General features: G+C 39.5%; 1 protein-coding gene across 4 annotated transcripts in view; it reads right to left on the reverse strand.

Annotated features, from left to right (window-relative positions):
• The window catches only part of pik3cb.S (phosphatidylinositol-4,5-bisphosphate 3-kinase catalytic subunit beta S homeolog), a 108,556-nt gene that overhangs the window by 28,626 nt on the left and 60,085 nt on the right, over positions 1–19,845 (reverse strand). For 3 of the 4 annotated variants that reach the window (XM_018265866.2, XM_018265867.2, XM_018265869.2), the window contains exons 5-8: positions 4,170–4,393; positions 3,018–3,200; positions 1,243–1,419; positions 631–726 (exon numbers count right to left, since the gene is read on the reverse strand). In XM_018265866.2, the coding sequence (XP_018121355.1) occupies positions 631–726; positions 1,243–1,419; positions 3,018–3,200; positions 4,170–4,393 (680 nt within the window). Of the gene's footprint in view, positions 1–630; positions 727–1,242; positions 1,420–3,017; positions 3,201–4,169; positions 4,394–6,325; positions 6,753–19,845 lie in introns of those variants that run through there. The other variant, XM_041564995.1, reaches the window with a different exon arrangement.

Here is a 19,845-nt window from a genome sequence, read left to right on the forward strand (position 1 = left end):
TCCAGTTCTAAGCAACTTTTCAATTGTCTTGATTATTTTTCTATAGTTTTTCCATTATTTGCCATCTTCTACTGACACCGGCTTTCAGATCAAATGTTCTGTAAGGCTACAGATTTATTGTTATCACTACTTTTTATTACTCATCTTTCTATTCAGGCCTCTCCTATTCATTTTCCAGTCTCTTATTGAAAGCAATGCATGGTTGCTAGGGTAATTTGGACCCTAGCAACTAGATTATTGGAATTGCAAACTAGAGAGTTGATGAATAAAAAGCAAAATAATTCAAAAAACACAAATAATAAAAAACTGAAAACCAATTGCACAATGTCTCAGAATATCGCTCTCTACATACAATGGTATATGGTACAAAAGCCACAGCATTTATCACATTCTAGCATGCAGCTGTTTGTGCCAGGTGTTTTATGAAGTCTGTTGCCTGCCCCATCAAGGGTGCAATAACCTAATAGGAATATGATCCTGGAGTGTGATCCTTACACTGGCCATACATGCAGAGATATTGTTGTATATCAGACAAACGGTCATAAGACCATCTGCTGTGTGTACATATTGATGAATCATTAACACAGAGACTGCTATGTTACTATTCTAAACAGTAATATTATTTCTTACATTGTCCTCTGTGTTCAGCCTACTCCCTCTGGATAGAACGATCTTGTATGGCTGAACAATATTCCACACAATATCCCGCATATTCACAGTCTTCATCTGCAAGAAATCAAATCAAATAACCAGTTGGCTATAGTGCAAAAGATGATCAGATATTTAAATCGCTACAGAATTTAAAGAAATATATTTTGCTTCTAAGGACTACATGCCATATTTTAGGGTGGAGAATTAAACAACATAAGAACATATGAGACTGCTGCCATTCAAAGTTGTAAATAGAAGACACTTGGTTGTTTTCATCTCCATTATTAAAGCAGTGACACTGAAGCTTTGCTGTGAAACCTTGAACAAATTGAAGTCTAACTTCATACGTGCATCAATTGTAAATAACAATACATACTTCCCTCCTATATGTGTCTGTATGTGATCCACCCAATTAGATCTGTCCTGTGTCATTAACATATGTGTGGCAGTGCATGTTTTTTTTTTACTGTGCATATATATTTACATTCATTGAAATGTTTATTCCACTTCCTCTATTTAAATAAAAATGTACATACATGCAGTATATGTCACATGGCAATCGTAGACTGAATGCATTAAGGTGGTACTCACTGATGCACCACGTTTCTTTGGGGGCAAGGGCATTGGAAGAGCTGGGTGCATGGATGACTTCCTTCTCACAGCATGTTCAATCTCACTCATCTCTTGGTCAAACAACTTTTTGATGTTGCAACACTCAACCAATGTTAGATGTGGCAGAGTCTTGTTCATCACACAGTTTCTGATGTACTAGGAGTCAGAGATAATGTTAAGTAGGAATCAGAAGCTGCTATATTCACATATTTTTAGCATTTTACACAGGCATCGCTTTAGAATGAGGTCAAAAAGGTCAGCATATGAAGCGAGGAACCAGTGTTACAAAAATATCAGACTTTGTCTATAAACCAAAAAGGTTGATATTTAACTTTTTTTTTAAACATACGCTGGTTTTGTTTGTAGAGGGACTCCTAATGTAATATTTGCACAAAATAATCTAATACTGACCATGGTGCCACATAATTAAAGGAGAAATCAACCCCCATTAATAAAATCCCCTACCCAGTTCCCTAAATAGTCCCCCCTCCCCATAGGTGATAACACCTATAAGTGCCCCATATCCTTTACTCATCTATAGGTGCAGAGTAAGCGCAGCAGAGCTCATGGGCGACATCTTCTGGTTTTTCGGATTTCTTCAGGAAGTGAGCAACGTATGGACGCATGTGCAGCTGGAGCAGTCTTCCTATTCATGGCAACTGTGCATGCGCCATAAGTGACAGAAATTGCCAAAGGGAAGAGGACCGATGAATACCGAAGAGCCGGAAGATGGCGCCCATGAGCTCCGCTGAGCTTACTCTGTACTTATATAGTAAAGGATTAGGGGCAGTTATAGGTTTTATCATCTATGCTGGGGTATCCTGTGCTTGAATGGCTGCCCCCGTGGCTACACAGCAGCTTGTTTATATAAACTATAGCAGAGCTTATGAAGCAAACACACCAGTTTTACCAGTGCAGGGCAACAGGACATTCTATAGTCATTCCTTTAAACACTTTCATTTTTTTGGTGAACTATTCCTTTAATGACATAGTAATACAATACGTAGAACAGATACCATCATATGTAATGAAAAGCACAGTGTTTGCCCGAGTGCAACCAAAGATGTCTGCTTTTAAACAGGCAACCAGCAATGCTATTTGCGGATTAATTGTTATAAGTGAAAGCACTGCGTATCTTGTCGGAGCTATATAAATGAATGATGATGATTAGGACCTGTAGCAAATTTTGCACCTTTTACTGAATAACCCCTTTACATATTAAAGGAAAACTATACCCCCCAAACAATGTAGGTCTCTATAAAAAGATATTGCATAAAACAGCTCATATGTAAAATCCTGCTTCATGTAAATAAACCATTTTAATAATAATATACTTTTCTAGTAGTATGTGCCATTGGGTAATCATAAATAGAAAATTGCCATTTTAAAAAATAAGGGCCGCCTCCTGGGATCGTAGGATTCACTGTATTCACAAACATACCAACAAACCATACATGTTAGGTCACATGAGCCAATTAACAGACAGAGTTGTGTCTTTTGCTTCCACACTTCCTCCTGTTACAGTTAGAGTTGTAGTATTTCTGGTCAGGTGATCTCTGAGACAGCACAGAGACCATCAATATATATTCCAGTTTGGTAAGATTCTTTAATATGCCACTTAATATGATATGTTGCTTAAGTGTTCATTTTGGGGGTATAGTTTTCCTTTAAGAGGAAAGTAAAAAATCTCCCGATGTTCCAAAACAGCACAAACATAAAATACCCATTCAAATAATCCTTGTATTAATACTAACCTGGAACTGAATTAAAGGGTGGTCCCCGAAAACATATTCCAGCCTTCCGCTGACCTGCAGCACATAATCTTCAGGATCTGCCTCTTGCGTTTCTCTGCCATGGATAGTCAGTCGCTTTCGAATAGCAAGTTCATTTATTTTGACAGGGGCCATATTCGGAGAGACTTGAAAACTGAATACATCCTGAGGAGTAAAAAGGGTGCTTTAGTTACATAGGTATAAATGGAGATGCACCACAATATCAAGGAACAATCACTCCATGATACACATGATGCTAACCCTGGTTAGGATGAGAAGGACTAAGGAGGTTTTAACTTTTACTTAAGGAATTATGGGCATAGACATGCAAACCAATCCTTAATGCCTTTGTGGCCAACTATGTATTCAGAAGTGCTGGTCTAATGAATGCATAGTTGGTTTTGGGACAGATATCTACTAAACAGGTTGTATGAGAGGGCCTATATGCAGGAAAATAAGTGACACCGGAAAACAAGCAGGTCTTTAGGTGTATGGCCACCTTCAGCTACAATGCAACCATAAGGGTTGCTCTTCAAGTTCCAGTAGGGCTGTAGGGACAACACTGCATAAAAGATAAAAGATCTACAAAACAATGGTTTCTGTACTTAAATTCAATATAGTATTGTTGATGTTTGTTTATACTTGCAGCACAAGCATTATAATCAATTATAGTCACTTGTCTATGATGTAAGTTAAGAAGTAGCAAAAAAAATATTCCTTTAGGCGAGGGCGAGACGGGGGCGAAATCAGCCTGCTGAAATTTACTGATTTCAGTCCTACAGCAGGCAGAAGCCTCCCCTCTTCTGTTTACATACATAACCATTGTGTTGGCTCCGTGCAAACACACTCCCTCGAATTTGGCGAAGAAATGCAAGACTTTGCATTTTGCTCCCAAATCCGCTGAGTGTGTTCACACCTGAGTTGACACAATGGTTGGATGCGAAAGAAGAAAGAGGCTATTACTCGTGGTAGGAGCTGAAATGGGCCTGCGTATTTCAGTTTAGATTTTGCCCTGTGTTAACCTAGCCTTCTACATATACCATCAAGACAACTACATTTTGACATTTCGCTCTATTTAGACAAACTTTCCCGTGGATTTCACACTTTGACAGATAAGTATGAAAAAAGTATTACCTGGCAGTTCTCAAAATGAATGGCCACTACAATGTTGCCACCATAGAGCTTGCCTTGGATGTTATCCTGTACAGAGGGCTCTAGTTCTGGGGGGAATGTACGCTTTAGCCACTCCACCCATGTAAGGCCAAGCAGGGATTGGATCTTCCCCTCGCTGATACTCCTCATCTTGCAGCGGAATTCTATTACTTCGTTATCTTTAAGGGCATCGAATTCCTGGAGACCTTTACAAATGAAAAAGTGAAAATAAGTTAGAAGCCAAAGCATCTACATTTAAGCCAATCTGAGGGAAAGAGAGCCTTGCAGCAAGGACGCTGGACATTTTATGATTGATATTAGAGGAATGAATATAACTTTAATGTGGCATTCACTATGGCTAATTGTTTATATAAGGAATGTGCTGGATAACAGTCCTGGAAAAAAATGGTGGGTTTAATACATTTTTATTTTATTACATTTTTATACCCTTGTTCAGCCAGCAATCTCAGCTCAGTGCCTGCATTATATGAGCTAAATAGTTTGAAGAAAACAAGGTGCTCCAGAATTATATATAAAGTGACTCACCGGACAGTGAAAATGGTCCGGGTGCACCAGCCCCAGACCCCCAGCTTTAGGGAGCGGTACAGCAACGAATATTGAAGCAGAGCTGACCGGCACTCAAACCGATCCACAGGACCACAGGAATTCAGTTAAAAAATAATTTTATTTGTAGAAAAGTTAAAAGTATATCAGCATCTCCATCTACCCTACCCGTTTCGCACCCCTAAGGGCACTTAGTCATGGGCTCATGACTAAGTGAGTGAGCGCCTTAGAGCAGCAGACAGTTTAGTACAATGAAGCTACAATGATTTAAAGATTACAGATTTACTAAGGCTGAATGGCAAATTCTGACTTTTAAAAAAAAAAATTTCTGGTCAAATTTTAATTTCAAACACCAATTTGAATTTGAATTGTAATGTGAGATTTATCACACCTTGACCCAGAAAGCAGCTCTAATTCGATTACTCTCCACCTAAAACCTGCCGAGTTCATGTAGAAGTCTATGGCAGAGGTCCCTTGAACTATTAAAAGATGTTAATAGTAGTGATAAGCCAAATTTTTGCAAAGTTTTGCTTCGGAAATTACGCCCCATAGACTCCAATGGTAGAAAAAAATGAAATGACGTGCGTCAAAAAAACATGACGACCAAAATTCAAACTGGATTTGAATTCGATTTGATTGAATTTTCATATTTCGAATTGTGAATAAAATCTAATTTATTCGAGTTTTAAAAAAATTCACATTACTCTAAAATTCGACCTTTGATAAATAACCCCCTAGATGTTGTGAGGAATCAAATGAAAGTCAGAATTACACAAATTAAAAAGAGGAAACCAGAGAAATGCACACACTCACACTGCTCCTAATGCCCCCAATCAAGATGTATTTACTTCTGCTAAATTGGTGTCGACAAAGACAAGATTCCACAAGGGCCGCCAAAGGCCCAAGGAAGCAGGTATTTATAGGAGACATGACCAATAGGAATCAAGATACAAAAATATTGAAATTCAAAGCAAAAAAGGGGAATGTCTCTTTAAAGGGACACAATCGCTTAATGTCTCTTAAAGAGGTATAATCTCAGAAAACATGTTTTGTATCTTGTTTCCTATTGGTCATTTCTAATATAAATAACTATTTCCTGGGAGGTAAAGATATCCCAATATTAAGTGCCCTAGGGGGCACAAAACGTGTAGGGCCAATTGAGATATTGTTTCTTTTTTTAATTAATCTACAATAAATATTATATTTTCACATTTATAAAATGTATTTCAGAAGTGTGTCCATATTTTAATATATAATTAATACAGGGGTGTCCAAACTACGGCCCGCGGGCCAAATGCGGCCCGCGATCCAATTTTAATTGGCCCGCAGCAAAAAGCAGAAGAGGAGCCGAAGTCACAGCAGCACGTCGCAGTGATTTTTTAAACATTCTGTCACTCCCCCTCCCTCCCAGAAACCAGGCATGAAAAAAAGCTACACTGCTAAAAAAAAACCCGTTCTATCCTCTGGCTCAACTCCCCCTTCAATAGTTTTACAACTACGGTCTCCGTTACATACCAGCTGCCAGCTCCCCCCTCCCTGCCAGAAACTAAAGGTGGACTCCGACTGTGACTTACATTTCCTGCTGCCGCACATTCATTTCTATGGGATCACTGAGAGACGCGAGTGTTGAATGTGCTGCAGCTTGATCCTGCTTATCAGCGATCACATGTGGCAGGAGGGAAGTAAGTTACAGTTGGAGTCCACCTTTAGTTTCTGGCAGGGAGGGGGAGCTCCAGAGGGAGTGCTTGTGTGCAAAGGAGGAGACAGAGTTTTAAGCTTTTTTTTCATGCCTGTTTCTGAGAGGGAGGGGGAGTTACAGGTGAGTGTCTAACTGAGAAAGAATAAACAATTGAAATAAAAGTTATTATAGACTACAGAGGCTGGATGTGGGGGTGGGTAAGGGCTGTCTATGGGGACAGAAGAAGATCAGTGCAGTAGGGCACTAACATACCATAATGGCTTCACATTTAATTTTGCCTGGATCCAGCAGCTTCATGAATATATACTTAACCCTTTGCCTGCCAAGCACGTACGGCGTACGTGCTGGCAGGCAAATGCTCAGGCTGCCAAGAACGTACATTGTACGTTCTTTGGCAGCTGAGCGCTCTCTCTGCTTCGGCGGCTTTTGCCGCCTCCGCAGAGAGTGGGGAGAGAAGACAGCCCCCTAGGCAACGAGGCTGGGGGGCTGTCAAGTCGGATCTGCGACTCGATTGTCGCAGATCCGACTTCAAAGTAGCAGACGCATCGCATGGAGCGTCTGCTACTACACTCACCTTCTTCCTGCCTGCAGAGCCGCCCACGCACTTCCTGCTGCGCAGCAACTCTGCAGACACGCTGCCAGGACTCCTCCAAAGAAGACAGCGATTCTCCTGCTCCAAAAACGGTAAGTGCACGTTTTTTTTACACACTTACCTGCACCTACACATACTTACAGTACATTTATGCATTTTAGTAAAGATTGGAATTTTTTTAAATTTTTTTTTTTTAATTTTAGCACACTTGGTCCCTTTTGTACAGTTATTTACACTTATTTACACTTATTTACATGTATTTGCACACTCAGATAACTTTTATTAGTGCACAAATATGTATACACAAACAGGTGTTTTTTTTTTTTTTTACGAATTCATTATACTGTTATCTTTTGTTTTTTTTGCCTAAAAACGTGTTATTTTGGCAGCGTGACTATTGGATAATCGATTTCGGCCACTAATTACGCTGTCAGAACAATTATTTTGTTATTTCATTGATTTACGCTATTTTTGTGGTTTTATTGCAATTTTATCCCTGCATTATTGTTCCCTATGTATCTTTAGTATCGTTTTGCTGTTTGGTGCTTTGGTATAGAAAGATAGATTTTACTTAGTTTGATCCGCCAAAATATGTGCTTTCCAAAAATATATGGGTTTCTGGGGGTCTTTTTACAGTTTGGGGGTCTTACGGCACATAACGTACAGTTAGGGTTCTCTTTTCTGCAGCTTAGTTGGCTAGCGTGAAAATTCATAGTTACGTTTTTCATTTGGGGTCCATACACAACACATACTTTGGTAAATCTATACATATTGGGCATCAAACTATTTATTAGACCTCTGACGTCCATATTTAGAGAGATTTTTCTTTGTACGTAAAACATTGTGTCCGATAAATGCGGCAAACTGCAACATTTTTAGGCGATTTTCAGAAATGTTGTAAAAACCTATATGTTTAGAAAAGCTTTGCAGTTTGGTAGTTTCGTGTAGAAAGACGTCGTTATCTTTGTTGGAATCGGCAGAATGTGTACTTTCCAAAAATGTATGGTTTTGGGGGGTCATTGCTGTTAGGAGGGTCTTGAGGCAAATAATATGAAGTCAAGGGTCTATGTTCACAGAAGGCGAATCGCAGCGGAGAAAACTCATATTCACTATTTTTATTTGGGGTCCGCACATGCCAGCTGCCTTGGTATATCTATGCATATTGGGCATCAAACTGTTCAGTAGACCCTTGGCATCAATATTTATGGTGTTTTACAATTGTATGTAAGAAATTGGGTGAGATAAATGCGGCCAATTGCAATATTTTTAGGCGATTTTCAGAAATGTAAAAACAGTTGCTTTTATCGCCAAATTTAGGAAAGGCTTGCGACTTGGTACTTTGGAGTACAAAGACATGCATACCCAATTTGGATTCGCAGGAATGTGTACTTTCCAAAAATATATGGTTTTATGGGGTGAACGCACTTTTTTCTACCTTTGCCCCCCCCAAAACAATGTAAATGTGTTGATTTTGCAGTACCTGAAATGACAGACCATATGGGGGTCTTTGTTTTGGGGCCCCTATACGCCACGTGCTTGGGTACACCTATACATATTGGGCATCAAACTGTTCAGAGGACCCCAGGCTTTCATATTTGGGGTGATTTGTCTTGATACCTAAAAGTATGTGGGTAATACAATGCTGCAGGGTCGAAATTTTGAAGTCATTTTTGGAAATGTCCCCAAAATCACCAAATTTAGGAATGGTTTGCGGCTTGGTACTTTGGAGTACAAAGACATGCATACCCAATTTAGATCCGTGGGAATGTGTACTTTCCGAAAATATATGGTTTTCTGGGGTGAACTTACTTTTTTCTACATTTGCCCCCCTCAAAACAATGTAAATGTGTTGATTTTGCAGTACCTGAAATGACAGACCATATGGGGGTCTTCGTTTTGGGGCCCCTATACGCCACGTGCTTGGGTACACCTATACATATTGGGCATCAAACTGTTCAGAGGACCCCAGGCTTTCATATTTGGGGTGATTTGTCTTGATACCTAAAAGTATGTGGGTAATACGATGCTGCAGGGTCGAAATTTTGAAGTCATTTTTGGAAATGTCCCCAAAATCACCAAATTTAGGAATGGTTTGCGGCTTGGTACTTTGTAGTAGAAAGACATGCATACCCAATTTAGATTCGTGGGAATGTGTACTTTCCGAAAATATATGGTTTTCTGGGGTGAACTTACTTTTTGCTACCTTTGCCCCCCCCAAAACGATGTAAATGTGTTGATTTTGCAGTACCTGAAATGACAGAACATACAAGGGGGGGTCTTCCTTTTAGGGCCCCTATATGCCACGTGCTTGGGTACACCTATACATATTGGGCATCAAACTGTTCAGAGGACCCTAGGCTTTCATATTTGGGATGATTTCTCTTGATACCTAAAAGTATGTGGGTAATACGATGCTGCAGAGTAGATATTTTGAGGTGATTTTTGGAAATGTCACCTAAATCACCAAATTTAGGAATGATTTGCGGCTTGGTACTTTGGCGTAGAAAGACATGCATACCCAATTTGGATTCGTTGGAATGTGTACTTTCCGAAAATATATGGTTTTCTGGGGTGAACTTACTGTTTTCTACTTTTGCCCCCCCCAAATCGATGTAAATGTGTTGATTTTGCAGTACCTGAAATGACAGACTATATGGGGGTCTTCATTTTAGGGCCCCTATATGCCACATGCTTGGGTACACCTATACATATTGGGCATCAAACTGTTCAGAGGACCCTAGGCTTTCATATTTGGGGTGATTTGTCTTGATACCTAAAAGTATGTGTGTAATACGATGCTGCAGGGTAGATATTTTGAGGTGATTTTTGGAAATGTCACCTAAATCACCAAATTTAGGAATGATTTGCGGCTTGGTACTTTGGCGTAGAAAGACATGCATACCCAATTTGGATTCGTTGGAATGTGTACTTTCCGAAAATATATGGTTTTCTGGGGTGAACTTACTGTTTTCTACTTTTGCCCCCCCCAAATCGATGTAAATGTGTTGATTTTGCAGTACCTGAAATGACAGACTATATGGGGGTCTTCCTTTTGGGGCCCCTGTATGCCACGTGCTTGGGTACACCTATACATATCGGGCATCAAACTGTTCAGAGGACCCTAGGCTTTCATATTTGGGGTGATTTGTCTTGATACCTAAAAGTATGTGGGTAATACGATGCTGCAGGGTAGATATTTTGAGGTGATTTTTGGAAATGTCACCTAAAGCACCAAATTTAGGAATGGTTTGCGGCTTGGTACTTTGGCGTAGAAAGACATGCATACCCAATTTGGATTCGTTGGAATGTGTACTTTCCGAAAATATATGGTTTTCTGGGGTGAACTTACTGTTTTCTACTTTTGCCCCCCCCAAATCGATGTAAATGTGTTGATTTTGCAGTACCTGAAATGACAGACTATATGGGGGTCTTCATTTTAGGGCCCCTATATGCCACATGCTTGGGTACACCTATACATATTGGGCATCAAACTGTTCAGAGGACCCTAGGCTTTCATATTTGGGGTGATTTGTCTTGATACCTAAAAGTATGTGTGTAATACGATGCTGCAGGGTAGATATTTTGAGGTGATTTTTGGAAATGTCACCTAAATCACCAAATTTAGGAATGATTTGCGGCTTGGTACTTTGGCGTAGAAAGACATGCATACCCAATTTGGATTCGTTGGAATGTGTACTTTCCGAAAATATATGGTTTTCTGGGGTGAACTTACTGTTTTCTACTTTTGCCCCCCCCAAATCGATGTAAATGTGTTGATTTTGCAGTACCTGAAATGACAGACTATATGGGGGTCTTCATTTTAGGGCCCCTATATGCCACATGCTTGGGTACACCTATACATATTGGGCATCAAACTGTTCAGAGGACCCTAGGCTTTCATATTTGGGGTGATTTGTCTTGATACCTAAAAGTATGTGTGTAATACGATGCTGCAGGGTAGATATTTTGAGGTGATTTTTGGAAATGTCACCTAAATCACCAAATTTAGGAATGATTTGCGGCTTGGTACTTTGGCGTAGAAAGACATGCATACCCAATTTGGATTCGTTGGAATGTGTACTTTCCGAAAATATATGGTTTTCTGGGGTGAACTTACTGTTTTCTACTTTTGCCCCCGCCAAATCGATGTAAATGTGTTGATTTTGCAGTACCTGAAATGACAGACTATATGGGGGTCTTCCTTTTGGGGCCCCTGTATGCCACGTGCTTGGGTACACCTATACATATCGGGCATCAAACTGTTCAGAGGACCCTAGGCTTTCATATTTGGGGTGATTTGTCTTGATACCTAAAAGTATGTGGGTAATACGATGCTGCAGGGTAGATATTTTGGGCTGATTTTTGGAAATGTCACCTAAAGCACCAAATTTAGGAATGGTTTGCGGCTTGGTACTTTGGCGTAGAAAGACATGCATACCCAATTTGGATTCGTTGGAATGTGTACTTTCCGAAAATATATGGTTTTCTGGGGTGAACTTACTGTTTTCTACTTTTGCCCCCCCCCCTAACGATGTAAATGTGTTGATTTTGCAGTACCTGAAATGACAGACTATATGGGGGTCTTCCTTTTGGGGCCCCTGTATGCCACGTGCTTGGGTACACCTATACATATTGGGCATCAAACTGTTCAGAGGACCCTAGGCTTTCATATTTGGGGTGATTTCTCTTGATACCTAAAAGTATGTGGGTAATACGATGCTGCAGGGTAGATATTTTGAGGTGATTTTTGGAAATGTCACCAAAATCACCAAATTTAGGAATGATTTGCGGCTTGGTACTTTGGCGTAGAAAGACATGCATACCCAATTTGAATTCGTGGGAATGTGTACTTTCCGAAAATATATGGTTTTCTGGGGTGAACTTACTGTTTTCTACTTTTGCCCCCCAAAACAATGTAAATGTGTTGATTTTGCAGTACCTGAAATGTCAGACTATATGGGGGTCTTCCTTTTAGGACCCCTATATGCCACATGCTTGGGTACACCTATACATATTGGGCATCAAACTGTTCAGAGGACCCTAGGCTTTCATATTTGGGGTGATTTGTCTTGATACCTAAAAGTATGTGGGTAATACGATGCTGCAGAGTAGATATTTTGAGGTGATTTTTGGAAATGTCACCTAAATCACCAAATTTAGGAATGATTTGCGGCTTGGTACTTTGGAGTACAAAGACATGCATACCCAATTTAGATTCAGGGGAATGTGTACTTTCCGAAAATATATGGTTTTCTGGGGTGAACGTACTGTTTTCTACCTTTGCCGCCCCCCAAAACGATGTAAATGTGTTGATTTTGCAGTATCTGAAATTACAGAACAAACGGGGGGGTCTTCCTTTTGGGGCCTCCTATGCCACGTGCTTGGGTACATCTATTCATATTGGGCATCAAACTGTTCAGTGGACCCAGGATTTTATATTTGGGGTGTTTTACATTGATACCTAATGATGTGTGGGAGATATGTTGCTGTAGAGTGGAAGCTTTGAGGTCATTTTTCAAAAAATTCACCAATTTCTATAAAACACTATAACTTTAGGAAACAATTGCAACTTGGTGGTTTGGAGTACAAAGATATTTCTACCCATTTTTGATTCACCAGAATCTGTTCTTTCTAGTAATGGGTAGTTTTCTTGGGTAAACCTACTGTTAGTGGAATGTTTGGCCTTGAAATCAAAAGTATGCCGTTTGGGGAGTGTTGCTTTGGAAATTTGGTTGTGTACTGCTTGTAGATTTTGAGCTATACAAGTGAGAAATCTCCATAAAACTATATATATTTGGTATTGTCGCGTTCAGGAGACATAGACCTTTCTAAATCAGCTGTGTTCTCGTACATAAAATGAATGATGTTTCTGATATATGTGATTGTTCTTCGTGCAACATGATTTTTTTCATTTTATTTGACACTTAGAATCCAATATTTTTTTAGAGAAGTAGAATTACACCAAAATTCTTGCATATTGTGAAAGTTCAGGTTGTCCTGAAAAAAACAATATATTGTTTTCCTGGGTTAACTAAAAGACCACCCCAGGAAAGGCCCTTAAAGTGAAAGAGTGCAAAATATCTAAAAACTGCTTGGCAGTAGATGTTCGCATCTAGGACAAAACGGCTGGCAGGGAAAGGGTTAATGGTTCGAATCAAACAATGTCAGGCTGATTGGTCGGCCCCCACACATTTTCATCTCACCAAATCTGGCCCCCGTTGTAAAAAGTTTGGACACCCCTGAATTAATAGCTCAATTAAAAGGATTCATTTCTTTAGGAATCTGGGGTTATAAGTGGAATTAAACAAACAAAAAATAAATATAGAATTCCTAGGAAAATTAAAAGCTTCTCCCGGCAAATGTTCCTAAAATGAGTACAAAATGTTTGAAAAATTGAATACAAGCTTGCTGACATAGAATATAAAAAAAAAATCTCCTGAATGTAATTAAATTGTTTAAACATTTAAAAAAAAAAAACTATATATTTGAGTATTTCTGACACAGTAGTCTTCATTTCCTTTGCAATCTCTCTCTCTCTACATGCAGCTTTGGGTCAGAGTCTGGTTTTTCAAAAGCAGTTACCATGATTATCTCTAATTCCCTCGGCAAAGGGAGCCTACACCAATGTATCTGTTCTAACGGTCAATCAAAATCTGACTTCTGCATGAAGAGAGAGACAGATTGCTGAGAGGGGGATTATTTCAGACTTTCATTCCATTTTCTCGATAACTCCCTTTAAAAAAAAAAAAAAAACAACTGCCAGTTAACGCTAATGAAGTGTGAAATTGGACTGCCAGTGAGAGGGTTAAGCATATGACCTGCTAGCAATGGCCCACAGGTGAAACTGCAGGTCGATCAGGGTTTGCTAGATCTTGTCTCTTGCACTGATTAAGTTTGCGCCCATCTGCGAGCCACTCTCTGCATTCCAGCCTGATATCCTTTTTCCCCAGGGCCCTGACAGCTCCGTGGCAAACTTATGGAATAAACCAAAGCCAGAGCTTGAGATAACCAGCACCATCTCTCTCAAAGGCGCACGGTCAGATCGACCAACCCGGTTCAATGAAAACTTGTTTTAAGTGATTTCAAATTTCTGACAGTGCCCTGAAGGTAAAAAGAAAAAAAAAGGACTCGGAGGAAAGACACATTTATTAAAAACAAATGATTGCACAGAGAAGAGGGAGTGGGGGGTTCTGCAAATAAGTAACATTGTTCCTTATGTGCTGGAAACATACTTGATCTATCTATATGCTCCTACCTAGAATCCTAGGACAGACCTGTTTTTATTTTTACCCATTGTGGACAAGGGATATCCAACAAACACTCTTCATAGGCAAGCACATAAAGTTATAGGAATAAAGGAATATGAAACTTTTATCACTTGGGCCATACCGCAGAATATATTGCCGCTTTTTATTTTTTATTACAGGGCACATAACCTTGCTGGTGTATAATACAGAGGCAATAAACATGCAACGCTCTTTTCTTTGCAGAGTTAAAGGAACAGTAACAGCAAAAAAATTAAAGTGTCTTAAAGTAATGAAAATATAATTTACTGCTGCCCTGTGTTGGTAAAACTGGTGTGTTTGCTTTAAAAACACAAATATAGTTTATATAAACAAGCTGTTACAGATAACAGATAAGCTCTATAGTATACAATGTGATTCTTCAGAACGTATCTGTTATCTACTGAATATCCTTTTCTTGAATGGCTGCCCCCTTGGCTACACAGGAGCTTGTTTATATAAACTATAGTTTGTGTTTATGAAGAAAACACACCAGTCTTACCAATGTAGCACAACAGTAAATTATATTGTCATTCCTTTAAAACACTTTAATTTGTATAGTGTTACTGTTCCGTTAAGTCAAAGTGTGTCAGTTTCAGCAAAGCCTGGAGATCACAAGTAAGTGAATGGGAAAATACCACCAGACTAATACCCTATGCCTTAGCTGAGGGTTAATCATTAATATACAGTAATGGCTTTACAAACATTTCAGCAAAATTACTACCCGGCCAGTTTATTTAGGTGTGTTTCTCTGCAAATTGACATGCCTTTGCTACTTTTATAAAGTGTGCAAAATATTTTTATTGTTGATTTATCTTTATGTCGAGCCAAGGTCTAACCAGAAATACCTTTACGTCTGTCCCAAGAGTTACCTCCAAGAAACACAACAGTATTGTGCAAAAGAAGTAATTGCAAGATATAGTTTATCCAGTGGTTGGGACAGCAGAGGCATACCACCATTTTTATGAATGTTAACACGTGGGGGCACAATTACTTAGGGTCGAATATCGAGGGTTAATAAACCCTCGATATTCGACCGTCGAAGTAAAATCCTTCGACTTCGAATATCGAAGTCGAAGGATTTACCGCATTTTCTTCGTTCATACGATCGAAGGAAAAATCGTTTGATCGAACAATTAAATCCTTCTAATCGAACGAATTGAAGGATTTTAATCCATCGATCGAACGATTTTCCTTCGATCAAAAAAAGCTAGGAAAGCCCCATAGGCTAACATTGATGCTCGGTAGGTTTTAGGTTGCGAAGTAGGTGGCCAAAGTTTTTTTGAAGAGACATTACTTAGACTATCGAATGGTCGAACGATTTTTGGTTCAAATCGTTCTATTCGAAGTCGTAGTTGAAGGTGGAAGCAGCCAATTCGATGGTCGAAGTAGCCAAAAAAATACTTCGAAATTCGAAGTATTTTTTATTCTATTCCTTCACTCGAGCTAAGTAAATGTGCCCCTTAAATACTGGAGGTACAGAAGAAAAATAAAAATGTGTTGAGCATTTATCTCCTTCATAATGACCCAAAAATGGAAGGAGTGTTACAAAATAAATAAGGGAAATGAACGAATGTAAGTCAAGTTATCTGATACCCCGGGCCAGTGTCCCTTTTAGCAAAAAACTGCACTGGCCCAGAGCACTAGCGAGCGATCCTTTTCCACTAGAGTTTTGCACAGTACCAATTTGTTAAACACGACCTGCTACCCGACCCAACCCGACAGTAACTTATCCGCAACCCAATCCACAACCCGCCGACCATCAAGAAACAGGAAGTGTTGTCATTGTAAACCGGAAGTGACATCATCTGAAGTACATCGGACATGGGCATGATCAGAAAAAAGGAGTTAAACTTGCTATTCAGACGACCGGCAGCCCGACCCGTGACCTGCAAACCAGCACCTGAAACCCGTACCGACCCGTTGCAGGACTCTTATCTTCCACCCTTCTTCAGAATACAGCGGCCGACACATGCACAGTACAGAGGAAAAGCCGGGTTTTTTTTTGTTAAATTCCCGTTTTTAACTCTCCTGCGCATCCACGCCCACACAAAAAAGAAGGAAGAAGGATAGCTCTCTGGCAAATGCCCTAGGCTGGTGCTAACAGACTAACAGAAGCACTGGCCTGTGGTATTAGGTAGGTAAGTCAATATTTGGCACCCCCAATGATTGATGCTTTCATTCTACTTTAAGACTATTTTCAATAGTAAAAAAGGAATTAACTGGGAGATGGATTTATCATAAGTATATTCATGATCATTAAAAAAAACATATCGGTGGACAAGTGTTTATTTTGTTTCAGGGTGAATTAGTTTGTATTTATGTATATTTTTCTAATAGAGTTTTTAACAAATACAATTACAATAAGGATACTATGGTACTGTACACTTTAAAATCCACTAAATATGCTGCATAATGAGGCAACGGGTGCTTAATCCATTTCTTTCAGCCACAAAATTAACAATAAAGCACTATTTTTGGAGGACAAGTCTCTCTCTTCATCATGTCAGTTTATCGCACCAGAATATTAATCGGGACAATAAATGCAGGAACTTATATATATTGCATCACACACAATTAAACTTCCAAACACTTGCAGTTCAATTACTTTTAGAAAGTACACCAGAATTAATATTTTACCATATTTCTATTTTAAAAATTCATTTGTTTCAGTACCAGTCAGACGGTGCAGTACAGGCAGGGTCGGACTGGGGGCCCGGGGCCCACCGGGACTCCAGTCCAGGGCCCCCCTACAGGCCCCCGTCCCCCTGCTGCAACGCGCCGTGCGGCGCCCTTCAATATGCATGCGCACACGGTGGCCTCCTCTGTGTGCATGCGCGCACGGCGATGCGTCTGCACGCATGCGCGCGCTGCGTCTGCACGCATGCGCACACACTCAAAAAACAAGCATCGGGGGAGGGGGCCTGGCCCGGCGGGGGCCCACGAGGGTCGGGGCCCACCGGGTTTTTTCCCGGTGTCCCGCCGGGCCAGTCCGACACTGAGTACAGGATCAGGAATCTGGAGCGTAGTCAGGATAAACAGGCCGAGGTCAAACCAGACATACAATTCGGTACAAAATCAGGAGCCAAAGGCGTAGTCGAGGTCAATACCAATTAGTAGCGCAGTACAAAGTCAGAATACGAAGAATGGTCAGTATCACACGCATATATTAACTAAGATGAGACACTTGCTCATAATGCACATGTGTGTGCCTCATCATGGCCGTTCCCACTAGGAGTGTTTTACCAGTAGTTTACCACTTAGTGGGAGCATATGTGCCTTTATATAGAATCCTAGACCCAAGTATTTTTTTCGCAAATGATAGAAGATATTGGTTAAAATGAGATTTTCTTTCATTATGCAAAAGTGTTTTTGGGCATAGGAACCCTTTAAAAAACAGTCATAAATTACAAGAGATTGGAAGAAGTAATTGTTTCTGGTGTATTATTTAAAAACAACTGAGTCTTTGAAAGGTGACTTACTCCTTTATGAGATGCAAGAGGAAGGAAGTCCCTGCCCTGTAGATCTTATAATCTAAGTAATGAGTAGCGTTCACTTTCAGCTCTCAGGGCTTATACTGCAGAAGAGTGTAAAATACAAGCAAAGCAAGGGAAGGTGAGAATCTGTGCAAGAAGAATTATTAAAGGATGTCAAGCAAACAGAGTGGAGGAAAGTGCTAAATACAATTTAGGGGACTGTCACATTTACAAGAACATGGCTTGGAAGTATAAATGTTGTTTTTATCAAAGAATAAAAAACATTGTTATTTTGTGTTATTTAAAGTGAAATGGGCAGTTCACTTTTGAATTAACTTTTTTGTAGATAATTTTCAATTGGTCTTCCTATTTTTTTTATTAGTTAATAAGCTTTCTGTTCAGCAGCTCTCCAGTTTTGAATTTCGGCAGCTATTTGGTTGCTAGGGTCCCCCTTTTTTCTGATATGCCTATGATTAAGTGCTGGGTAAGCATGAAACGTGTTAGGCTTTTCAGTCAGATTTAATGGATTTTAATATGTCAAAATAATTTTAGCTTTTTAACTTAAATACACGAGTATATGAATTCTGTATTTCCCCCTTTTAATTGTGTATAAAATATTTCCATCTTCCCAGTCTTCCCAGGATAAGCAAGCTAATTAAGACAACAACTAGAATCAGTGACTATCTGCAGCACAGGAGAACATTGCATATGCCAAGAAAGAAACTGCTCCTTCCCCTTGCATGATCAACAGTGTTAAATGTTTGAACTCAGTTGTGGATAAATGGTTAAAGGGATACTGTCATGGGAAAAAAAAAATTCAAAATGAATCAGTTAATAGTGCTGCTCCACAAGAATTCTGCACTGAAATCCATTTCTCAAAAGAGCAAACAGATTTTTTTATATTCAGTTTTGAAATCTGACATGGGGCTAGACATATTGTCAATTTCCCAGCTGCCCCAAGTCATGTGACTTGTGCTCTGATAAACTTCAATCACTCTTTACTGCTGTACTGCCCCCCTCTGCAGCCAAACAAAAGAACAATGGGAAGGTAACCAGATAGCAGCTGCCTGGTAGATCTAACAACAACACTCAATAGTAAAAACCCATGTCTCACTGAGACACATTCAGTTACATTGAGAAGGAAAAACAGCAGCCTGCCAGAAAGCATTTCTCTCCTAAAGTGCAGGCACAAGTCACATGACCAGGGGCAGCTGGGAAATTCACAAAATGTCTAGCCCCATGTCAGATTTCAAAATTGAATATAAAAAAATCTGTTTGCTCTTTTGAGAAATGGATTTCAGTGCAGAATTCTGCTGGAGTAGCACTATTAACTAATGTGTTTTGAAAAGAACATGTTTTCCGATGACAGGATCACTTTAACAAAAATAAAATGCACTTGTAATATCCCAGAACCAAACATAACTTGTATTCTCTCTAATCTCTCTTTTTTTGCCAACATATATCAATTTACCCAACAAGGCCTACCTATACCTACCAGCCCCCAGCAGCTCCATGTAAAAGTCAAATCTGAGAAGAATTAATGTAGGCTGTACAGTGTGTGTGTTCACAGTAATGATGAATGCAAACCAAGACCCACAGATTTGTACAATAAAACACAGAATTGTTGGGCTAATTTCATGATTGGGCAAAGAACCCAGGATGATGGTCACAAGGCCTGGCTAAATTATGGTCATTGTCCCTTATTTCAGAAACAGCATAATTTATCTCTCTTTGAATAATACATCTGAAGCCTTAAAATCACTCCAATTTATACAGCAAACATTTGCAATAGAATGGAATTGCATAAGACACACTGCCAATCAGTAAGTAGTTTAAATTAATCTGTAACAAGTTAAAAAATGAAACACAAACCTTAATTGGTTGCATAGGGTAACTCAATTTAGCAATCCATTAAGAAATCATTAAGAAATTATGTTTAGCTAGAGGGAATTGCATAACTTACTTCACACATATATTGCTGTGTGAAAAGTGCCCTGCATTGCATTGTACAGTATAACCAAGCAACCCAATGAAGGTTCATAGT

This window comes from Xenopus laevis, chromosome 5S, assembly GCF_017654675.1.
Source record: "Xenopus laevis strain J_2021 chromosome 5S, Xenopus_laevis_v10.1, whole genome shotgun sequence".
NCBI lineage: Eukaryota > Metazoa > Chordata > Amphibia > Anura > Pipidae > Xenopus > Xenopus laevis.